General features: G+C 45.8%; 1 protein-coding gene across 1 annotated transcript; it reads left to right on the forward strand.

Annotated features, from left to right (window-relative positions):
* The first annotated feature begins 6,530 nt into the window (after positions 1 to 6,530).
* Positions 6,531 to 10,135, forward strand: LOC127775598 (transcription initiation factor TFIID subunit 14b-like). The gene is made up of 7 exons (XM_052301856.1): positions 6,531 to 6,790; positions 7,435 to 7,517; positions 7,632 to 7,853; positions 7,930 to 8,117; positions 8,207 to 8,331; positions 9,730 to 9,808; positions 9,905 to 10,135. Exons 1-7 carry the CDS (start codon positions 6,566 to 6,568, stop codon positions 9,931 to 9,933), a joined length of 951 nt encoding a protein of 316 aa, XP_052157816.1. The 5' UTR covers positions 6,531 to 6,565; the 3' UTR covers positions 9,934 to 10,135.
* The last annotated feature ends 1,147 nt before the right edge of the window (positions 10,136 to 11,282 follow it).

Raw genomic sequence — 11,282 nt, forward strand, 5'->3', positions numbered from 1 at the left:
CACGAGAAGACGGCGAGACGAGGTGTGTGTCGTCGTGTCGCGCCGCGGTGGGCCCCACCTGTCGCCTCGCTTACAGGTGGGGCCAGATGTGCTGTGGCCCACCTGCAGTGAGTGGGTGGGTGGTCCATCCCCGCCAGCGGGGGTCAGCTCGGCGTGTACCCGTGGAGCTGGCGGTGTATGACATGTGGGGCCCACCGTGCGCGGCGAGGTGGGGGATTTGAATTCGGGTGCCTCCGCGTTTGGGAGGTTGGGAAAAGGGAGGGTGTAAAAAGCTGTGACCACTGTAGTATAATTTCTGGGGCTTTTGTTCAGTTTTACCTCTACTACTGCCTTGATCTTGCTGTTTGATCCATCCAGTGGAGGGGAAATGGTTCAAAAATTTGAGCAACTTTTGAGACTCTTGTGCTGTTCTAATCTTTTTTATTTTCCTATGCAAACATAATATTAGTACCATTTCATTCTTGGAATACCTTTTTTGACAAAAGATCATTCTTTGAATCAATGCTACCAGCTGTGTGTCAAAAGCAATTAGGAATAGGCATGTCATTGTCAGTTGTTACCATGTTTACATCGATCTACAGATTTAGTATGGGAGTTTGTAATTGCAAAGAAAATTTGTTTCTTTGGTTGATCCGGATTTATGAACAGCAGCTCCATTTCTTTTACTTTTAATCTAGATATACGCTTCATTTTATATTGAAAATCTATATCAGTGCTTTACTCTGTCCAGTGTTAACCCTTTAAATACGTAGCAGTTCGTACCAAATTAGGTTGTTAAGGTGGGGGGAAAATTTAGAGCAAGAAAGATAAGTAGGCTTGGACTAGGAATTAACCTTTGCTTGGCTTGCAATTTTCATTTAATCATAAAAGGCCTATTTTTGTTCGTACTATTGTCACATTTCAGAGATTTTGTCCTTCCATCGGTGGGTACAACTTACTACATTACATCATGTGAGTATCTGACTTTACTGTAATGTGTGTGTGTGAGTGAGAGAGAGAGAGAGAATCTTCAGATGTTGAACAAAACAGTACATCACTTTCACCTTTGAGTTCAGCAGACAATTTTAATTAAACCTCCCATGATTATGTATTACCGTGCACATCATCTTTGGTTGTTGATGTTCACATCAAGATAATGGTTGAGCACAGATGCTTGTAGTGCTCACTATTAGTAGAACCTAATACTAGGATGTAATCAGTTTATCCATCCATAAGCTTTTGACCTCTCTTTAAGGCACTACAAACTGTTTCTGATCAATGGCAGTACAAGTAACTTGGAAGTAATGTTAAATGCAGTGGCAGTGGTTGATGTTGTAAATTCAAATGCTCTGAGTACAATTAACTGGAGAAGCTGGGAATGTTTGCAGTGTCTGCACTGTACTACTGCATCTTAACCTAGTTACTCTGTGTTACTGTATGAAATAGGCAGACTTCATCTCCAAAAAAGAAAATTGAGAAGACATTTGTTGGCCATTTATATATGAGTGAACTGTGATAATCATGGCAGCAAAATTAGCTGGTGTCTGCTGGTAGAATGGTAGTTGGGAGCCCTGAGCAATCAGGGAAAAGGTGCTTGAAATCAGATGAGATTAATTTCTTTCCTGTCATGGATCAATTATTTCACTTTTTTTTCCTGCAAAAAGTAGAAGATTTTTTTTTCATAGACAAATATGCCTGGCCAGATCTTCAGAGCCAATCATGAACTGTAACTCCATTACCATGACTGCATTCAGTTCAATCTATGATCAGATTGGTCTGCAGTAAACAAGGGAATATATGTTCAGAGATACAGCAGAAAATATGACAATTATTTTGTTCCCTTGTTCTTTGTTGTTTTCATGTACAACAACAGTACAAGTCAATGCTCTTTTGATAATATTCCTACATACAATCCGCAGACGTGATGAGTGGAGCACCAAGCAGTGCATGCAGCACGCAGATTATTCGATTTTATTTGGATTTTTGTTGGTCCACTGCTCGATACTTTGTAGCTTATAGCATGTCATCTAGCTTGCACAGCAACACAGAACAAGATTTGACCTAGTCTGACCTTTTTCAGTTTTCCTAATAAGGCCAATCAATACCACTGTTGGACAAATTACTGTCGATACTGTGTTGTAACTTTGTCTCTTCAGATCAAGATTCAGAGTTTCAGAGGCATACAGTGATAAAGTCCAGAACAAATTAACTAGCTGTGCATACAGTGATACAAAGATGTAAATCACTTGAGAGAGGGTAGCAATTGAAGAAGCTTTACCTCATTGCTAATATCGTAGTACTACAAGATTACATGAATAAAAAAAAAACTCTGAGCACGTTTGCAGATATGATTATGAAGGGTGATCGCAAGAGCTCCAAAAGGGGCACACATGCGCTTCAGCACACGCACGGTCGGATCTAGAAAAAGGCGATTAGAGCAAGAAGATCTGGCTGCTTTCCTGAACATAAACATACACTACTCTATTAGAGATTCAAAGCTACTACTAATAGTACTTGTCTACTACTTTGATAAGTTGAGATACTTGAGTTGGTCACATGAACAGAGGATGGGAGCTAGGGACCAGCACACACAGCACACCGAATATACAGAATCAAAAATGAATTTTTAGCTTAGCATATGGCATTGGCAGTTGGCTAAAGCTAGATCAGCAATGAAGTATATATTCAGGTCACATAAACAAGAGGCAGCATCATTGTGGGCCTGTGATCTGAGCTCCTGGTTAGCTTCAGATCTAGCTTTGAGCATGACATTCCCTCCCTGGCTACTTGATCCAATCGTCACGAAAACTGTAGCCATAACGGCAACGCAAGATCGAGAGGGCAATCGTCCAATTCCGTATCCTGCTCCAGGCAGACTCGATCGGATGATTGGTTTTGCTCGTATAATGCACTGTTAGTTAATAGTCATAAAACTGGCATTTCACGAAAGCAATTTGAAAGGACGTTGTTGTATTGTACCGTGGACCGCTTGACAATGAGCGTGATTTGAAATATGAATCTGCTGGTACAAGTCAAGTACTGCAGTACTGCTCATATGAGCATATGTACATGGCAAGCATATCAAACCACAATGGTATCCTAGCTATATATAGACCGGGAGTGTTCTCGGTACAATTGTATCTTCTCGAATTAGTACGTAAAAGCTTATACTTATCTAAAAATAAATAAAGACCAAAATTGAGAATCGTAACACGAAGTGCATGCACTAAACTCAATATTATTTTAAAAAATGCGCTAAATTAATGCACATGAAAACATAATTGTTTTGAAGAGAAGAACTGGCATGAGAAATGAAGAGCAGCTAGCTGACAGTGCACAGGGGCAAGTGCAGGAACAGTTGGTGCGTACTACAGTGATAGACGACGGCAGTTGATTGATTAAAGTGAGTATGAGAGTCGCTTTCTGCATGATCTCTCCTCTCCTCCATCCGCCTCATATCAGCAATGCAGCAGCTTCTTCCACTAGCGCGATTGCTGTCTTGCTGACGCGGAAGGGAGGGAGCACGTTGCGCGGGGCGTGGCTTGTCGGGGCTGCTTGCCTCGCCGTCGAAGCACAGCAGTGGGGCTAGAGAGCAGTGGGGCTAGAGATTGAAGTGGATCGATCCGCGAATCCACTTATAAATAAAATTAGTATGTAACCTATGAATTGATCTGCGGACTACGGGTTACATACTAATTTGGGTTATAAGTGGTTCACGAGTTGAGTCACTTAAATCTTAAGCCGGATCACGATGTAGAACATATAGATTATTTACTTATTTGTTCTATAAATAAATGAATTCGTGGGTCGACCCATTTGAATCTTCTACTTAGTGGCCAGCGGATATCGGCCGGCATTCCAGCGTACAGGAGGTCACTTTCCGGGCCGGCGGCCGGCGATGAGGGAAGGGGGCAACGGTACGTGCGTGTATGATATGATAGCTGCCACCACCACGGCGACTTTAGAACTAGCTAGTATCTCTCTGTCCATCTGCCTGCTAGCTAGGATAGCCCGGGCACAATGCTTGCTCGATCACAAATTCACAGTTCACATGGTAGTTCAACTACTACTCTTGAAGGGGGTAAATTTTCACGGAATCTTTATGGGAATTAGTTCCATTCGTCTAAAATTATATTCTTCGTTTTAGGAAGCTGTAGTTTTTTTTTCTCTTTTTTGCCTATGAGCGTCTCCAAAGATAAACAGAGAACCAAGCAAAACATGAACAAATCCTAATTACACAGTAACTTTTATAGACCGTGACCGTGATAGTCATCCGTCCTAAAGAACGGATCTAAATAATCTCTTAAGAATCATCACCGGTAGAAGTTGAATTCAGATGCATCAGTAAATTCGGTGTTAAAAGGAATAAGGTCACCGGAGGTCCCTCAACTGAACAGCGAGATTTTCTAAGGTCCCTTAACTAGAAAACCAGAAATGTGTACCCCTAAACTCTCTCAAACCATTCACCGAAGGTCCCTTGGCATTATTTTTGCCTGGTTTTGCTGACGTGGCATCCTAGTCAAGAAAAATTAAAAATTACATGGGGCCCACATGTCAGCTGCACTTTTTTTCCCTTTTCTTTTCTTCTCCTTCTGTACTCTCTTCTCTGATTCTCTCTTCAAAAAGCGCGGCAGCCACAGGCGGAGCGGCATGACAGGGTTCTCCTCCGTGGAGGCGACGAGCACGGCCGCGGTGGCGACGGCAGGTTCCCAGACCCGGAGCCAGCGGTTGCCGACGCCGACGCGGCAAGTAGCGGGCGAGCGCGGCTGGAGCAGGTGGAGGGGCGGCGGTCAGTGGGAGAGCGCGGCTGCAACGGCGGAGCGGCGGGCGAGCGGCAGCGGGCGGCGGCACACGGCCGGAGCAGGCGGAAGGGCAGCGTCAGCGGCTATAGGCGGCGGAAAGCAGCCGTCTGGGCCCGGGGACTCGAGGAGAAGGAAACGCGAGCACCGGGGCCGAGGCGCGTGGGGAGCTGGTCGTGCAACGCGGCGACGTCGTCGGGGCCGAAGAGGAACCTGCGGTGCACAAGCTCGTCGCTGGCCTCGTCGGACGCCGGCTCGTACTCGGGGTGGTCGTACGCCGAATGCGGCGGGTGGCGCGCGTCGAGGGGCTCCCTCGCTCACACCGGCCGGACGCTCCGCGCCTTCCGTGAGCTCACCGACAGCCTGCAAGAACTACGTGATCCCCGCTGCGTCGACGAGGTTGTGGCAGATCTGGGTGCTGAACACGAAGCCGCCACACCTCAGTCTCGTCACCTATGATGCAACACGAAGCCGCCACACCTCAGCCTCGTCACCTACATGCATGGCATCATGAACACGTAAATCACGTACAATACAAATGGTGCAAAATTTGCAAAGTTTATTCAAGTTTTATGACGACGTACGTACCATCACGTAGAGTAGTGGCCGGTCGGTGACGACGATGAAGTCGCTATCCAGCAGGGTCAAGAGTTCGCCAGCGCAAGGGATCGGCGGGCACAGCGAGTCACCGAACTCCTCCAGCGAGACGTTGGCGTCGGCCTCGACGAATGAGACGAACGTGGAGGAGGCCGATGAGGAAGTCCACCGCGTCCTTGCGCGCCTTCGCGTACAACACGCGACGCGAGTGCTTGTCCACCAGCAGCTTCAGCTGCGGCCCGGCCCCGGCGGGCTTCGCCGGCGCCATCGTGTCGTTCGCCGTCTGCAAGCACGTAGTGCTTCTAGCAATCAATAATGATGTCCACATTTTTATTGACGGGAGCGATTAAGGAGAAGCTGACGGTGAGCCCGGCGGCGACGCAGGCGCAGCAGCAGCATCTAGGCGGCGGCGAGGAGCGCACGGCGGAGAATGCGGCGTCGGTGTAGCAGCCGCTGCTCCGGCTGAACGCATTGGCTCCGGGTCTGGGAACCTGCTGTCACAGCCGCGGCCGTGCTCGTCGCCTCCACGGAGGAGAACCCCATCACGCTGTTCCGCCTGTGGCTGCCGCGCTCGCTGAAGAGAGAAGAGAGAAGAGGAGAAGAACAAAAGAGAGAAAAAAAAAGATGTGCAGCTGACATGTGGGCCCCACGCAATTTTTTAATTTTTTTGCTGACTAGGATGCCACGTCAGCAAAACCGGACAAAAATACTACCGAGGGACCTCCAGTGAACGGTTTGAGAGAGTTTAGGGGTACACATTTCTGATTTTGTAGTTAAGGGATCTCAAAAAATCTCACTGTTAAGTTGAGCGACCTCCGGTGACCTTATTCCGTGTTAAAATGGTTAATCATGTATGCGAAAAGCTGTGGGCCTCAATCTACAGATAATCCAAAACCGTGGGCCTGTGGTTGTCTAAATGGGCCGAACGGCCAAAATACCCCACACCCGTTGAGCCCACCGCTCACTTTATGGGCCGGGCCCATCCAAAACCCTACACACACTTTACAGGTTTACAGCCCAACTTATCCGTGCAAGCGTGCAACCCACGCCGTTTCGAGTGGGCCGGCCAATCTGGGCCCACTCGCCCATCGGACCGATCCGACCCAACCATCTTCTTCCTCGCGTCGCCTCGCCTTCTTCCCGACCCGACCCGACACCGACCGACCGAGCCCTCGCCGCGCGCCGCGCCGATGCCGCAAGCCTCCTCCTCCTCCTCGCCGGCGACGGCGGCGGCGCCGCCTCCGCCGCAGCCTGCGGCGGACCCTTCTCCGTCGGCTGTGCCAGCTTCGGAGGAGGCGCTGGACCCGCAGACGCCGGCGCCGCCGCCGCAGGCGCAGCCGGAGGCCGTGCTGACCGCCGCGCAGAAGGCGCTCCGCTCCAAGCCGACGAGGCCGCCCGAAGACTCCGACAAGAAGGTTTACCTCCCTTTGCAGTGGCGTGCTCGTCCGATTCTTCTCTTGTGATTTTGCGTTGAGGGGTGGGGGTGCTACTAGGGTTTTGGGTGGCACACCAGTAGCTATGCTCGGTGCCTCGGGTGAATCAAAGGAAGTAGACATCACGCCCATTCGTTAGTAAGCAGTGAACATCTTATGAATGTTCAATTGTGCAATCGAGTAAATGACTAGGATACGATTCAATCCAAGACTTATCTAACCGATTAGCTAAGCTGCATCGGACTCTGCTGTTTGTCATTTTTAGAGTTAGAATTGAGAAACAGTGGACCAGAATATCTATTGTTTAACTGATTACTAGCTTGTGGTTTATATACATTCCTTTGCATCATCATACCATGTCTTATTCTTCACACCAATTAATTGCTTAGTCGTCTAGTATATGATATCAAACATACAGTCACCTTCTTGAAGTATGAAAACAAGGAAATAAATAAGCATCCAACAAACTTCACCCTCTGTTTTTTTGGGAAGCCTAAGTGAATCATCCAGGGTGATTTTGTTACACCATATGCTTCATTTTAGTTAGTTGGTATACTTTATGGATTAATAATAAGCTTTAATCAATTTTTTACTTGACATGGTGTTTTACTGATTTTTTCTCACAGAATAAAAAACTCAAGGATGTGGAGATCAGTTTCCCAATTGTCTATGGAACCATTTCTTTCTGGCTTGGCAAGAAGGCAAGCGAGTAAGTATTTTTTTTTTCTGTGAACAGTTCTTATTGTTAAATTTCCTCAAGTACTCAGTTTGCTACCTATAGTGAATATTATCTAAAGGGCATGAATATGTTCTTTTTTTCTAGGTACAACTCTCACAAATGGACTGTGTATGTTCGCTCTGCAACAAATGAGGATTTAAGTGTGATAGTTAAGCGTGTGGTGTTTCAACTTCACCCGAGTTTCACTAATCCAACAAGAGTTGTAGAGCAACCACCTTTCGAGTTGTCTGAATCTGGCTGGGGAGAATTTGAAATTGCAATAACCCTTTATTTCCACAGTGACGTGTGTGAAAAGCGTCTGGATTTGTAAGTTGCAGAGATCTTGTTTCAAACATCATATTTCTTTGGGGGAAGCATTTAGTTAACTACATAAATGATGCAGGTTTCATCAACTTAAACTGTATCCAGAAGAGGACACTGGACCACAATCAACTAAAAAGCCTGTTGTCGTGGAAACGTACGATGAAATTGTCTTCCCTGAGCCCACTGAGGCCTTTTTCCAACGAGTACAAAATCATCCAGCTGCTACTGTGCCTAGGTTGCCTCCTGGTATAACCTTGCCTCCTCCAGGTACTCCTTTTTTCTTGGCACCATGACTTGTACCTATATTTCATTGGGGGAAAAATAAAAATGGCAATACAAAATTATCCATCGTCTAGGCCCTATGGAACTTGTGCCACATGAAAAGAAGCGTGGTGACACTAAGGATCATCCTTTGAGCCAGTGGTTCTCAAATTTCTCTGAAGCTGATGAACTATTAAAACTGGCTGCTGCTCGGCAACAGGTGAGATTCAATTGTCCTTATTCTCTGAGATATATTACTATGCTTGTCAATACTGCAAGAAGTATTCCTGCTTTCTCATCTACTTAGTCTGTTGTAACATGCATTCAATCCGTAGATATTTCCATGAGAGAGTTATCTTATATCAATTTCAGTTGGTAAATGTCTTTTTGGCTAAGTTGTACATCCCGTATCAATTTCAAGAAGGTCTTTTTTAATTCCCCTTGCATATAATTAAGCTATTCATGCAAGCAGTTGTAAACTAGTAGTTGTCCCTTTTGTTGAGTCTTTTTTTCCCCAAATTAATTCAACTGGAAAGCGCTTTCCAGGGTAAGTTCTGTATCTCCCAATGATAACACTACTAAAGGACTATATTAGCATAATAATCTTTTAAGGGCAACAAAATGGTAAAATTTCGCATTGGGGATCACTTGCCTAGACTGACTTATATATAACCATAGACATATTTTCGAGCTATAAATAAAATTACATAGCATGCCAGTATAGGGGATGTTGCATAGAATAATTCTGACTTACTCCCTCTGCCTCACAAAAAATCAATTTCTACCAGTGAGAGTTTGTCCCGGAAAGAATCGACTCCTGCGCGAAAACCCAGAAATATTCAATACTACTGCTCGTCCTCTCCGGCTAGAAACACACAATACTAGTACTACTCGTCTCTCTTGTTCTCTCCGTCCAGAACCAGAAACACTCAATACTACTGCTCGTCTCTCTTGTTCGTCGATCTCCAGCGACCTCCATCCTTGCTTCACCCCTCGCTCATGTTCCTGCTTCGTCCTGCCCACTCCCTGTTCCCTCTCTCTTCTCCTCTCTCCCGCTCCTCCGTGCGACATTCCGTGTCCACCCGGACGCAGCAGCTCGGAAGGCGGTGGAGGGTTGCAAGCCGGCGGACCCCATCATCCGATGTGGGAGGCAGCTCCGGTGGATGGATGCGGCTTGGAAGCTCCCTTTCTCTCTGTGCCTGCGACCTTCCACGGCGTCGTGTATCAGATGCGGCGGGGGTGGCAACAACAGAGGTTTGTGAGGCGGTGGATCTGAAGCTTGCGGCGCCGCCGACAAACGGAGACGTGCAGGCCGGCGGTGGCGCGCCGGCATACAGGGTCGTCGTCGGTGGCTCAGATGCAAACGACGATGGAGGGATTTTTAACTTTCCTTTTTTTTTTCGTGGGTAAGTGCTGATGACTAATGAGTGGTTGTACTTGAAGAAGGGCATTTAGGTCATTTCACATCAGTACTAAACTTGCATTGGGAATCTAGGGATGGTTTCTTTGTGGGACGGAGGGAGTACCTAATAGTAACAGGAATTGCTTGTGCATGAACAGTTGAATGGGGTAAAACAATGTCCACTTCTCTGACATTGTAACTCTCTTGTTGCTCCAGGTGCAAGCTCACATAGCTAAGCTGAGAAGGCAATTAAGCATGATAGATGGAATGCCTCAGCAATCCAAAGCTGTTTCTGGTCAGTAAAATTACTTGTATTTCTGATTAGCATTGTTGCGTAGGTAAATAATGCCAGAGTTTAATCTGACGATGAATTTCGCTGTCGTACATTCAGTTCAAGGCCAACAATTTGGGCACGGCTAATTTGCGACAAGTGCTGTCATAAGGAAGATGTTGGGATCTGATAACAACGCTCTAACTAGATGATAACAAGTGTATCACTGTATTTCCATTGTAGCTGTTGCCTTAGCCCTTGGGCTTGCAATTAATGTACTAACAAGCAGTGTCATTGTGCATATATTCTACTATGATTTCATTCATCTTATGAGAACACCTACTTCTCTGATTGGCCCTTTTACTCCATACTGAAAGGGCTCATCTAAGCTGTTAATTTTTGCCCTGCTATATGATGGACATTCTAGAACAAGTACGATTGCTTAGTTTTAACTCCTTTTGACTCTGCAAATAGTGCTGAATGCTGATCTTCTTGGCTCAGAAACGTGCTATGTTTCTTGATTCTGTGACATGGAGCATCTATTAACGCGCTTAGTGTGGGTAACAGTTAAAAACTGTGCTGAACGACCGATTCAGTTCTTGCTGGAATCTTTTTTGTTTCATGCATTCTGATTAAATGTTCTGGAATCTTGCAATCAAGATATCTTTCTCACTATGTCTTGCCATGTGTTTTGATTCATGTGAACAATTAGAATGAAATCAATGGCGCATTTTCTACTGGGGTCATTGCGTTAATGAAATGTAGCAGTGTGTTCCATATTCTTTTTCAAGCAGGTGCTAGGAGTGAGTGAAAAATGGGGAATGGTACCCGTGCTGGTATATATTCACAAGCTGCTACAGTCCCCTAAGGGGGTAGGCATCGTAGTGCACTGTGCAAGATTAGTTGAGTGTCTGCAATGTGCATTGCTTTGCTACTGGCCATGAGCGATGCTGCTCACTCAAAGTTAGAGCTGCCGACAAAATTTAGACAGTCCATAGCCATTGTTGCCACAAAAAAAGATCCTACCTAGCAATTCCTGACTTCTTGTGTCTCTTGACTGCAAGTAGGGATAATCCTGTTAGCTGTATAAAACTGGTTTAGGCCTTGTTACGTTAATCCTATCCACAACTTGTTCGGTTAATCCTACCCACAAGAGGATTAAGTGGGATTTGGAGAGGAATTAGAATTAGGCATAGAATTATTTTCCCTCGATCTCCTCGAATCCCTCCTTATTGGGAACTAACCATTTTCTACATGCTAGTATGAAGTTGGGAAGGAAAATAAAATAGAATTGTGATATATAAGCGGGAAAAAGGACACTTGTTCGTCCCATTTTACAGAACCATCCACCTCCACTATAATGCTTGAATTTTCTTCTAATTACGGTACTTGCGAAAAATCATGTGGTTCCAAATTTAACTGAAAACAAGGTGTACTCAAATCGACTTTCCTAGCTTGTATGCCAACTTGTATGTATGTTTATAACCAGACAACTGGA

The sequence above is a fragment of the Oryza glaberrima genome, chromosome 6 (assembly GCF_000147395.1).
Source record: "Oryza glaberrima chromosome 6, OglaRS2, whole genome shotgun sequence".
Lineage (NCBI taxonomy): Eukaryota > Viridiplantae > Streptophyta > Magnoliopsida > Poales > Poaceae > Oryza > Oryza glaberrima.

Excerpts from the sequence above, each read along its gene's own strand:
- LOC127775598 (XM_052301856.1), top strand. The coding sequence starts at position 6,566 with ATGCCGCAAGCCTCCTCCTCCTCCTCGCCGGCGACGGCGGCGGCGCCG. Across the intron at positions 8,332-9,729 it reads TGGCTGCTGCTCGGCAACAG|GTGCAAGCTCACATAGCTAA; the intron begins GTGAGATTCAAT and ends TTGTTGCTCCAG. Across the intron at positions 9,809-9,904 it reads GCAATCCAAAGCTGTTTCTG|TTCAAGGCCAACAATTTGGG; the intron begins GTCAGTAAAATT and ends TCGTACATTCAG.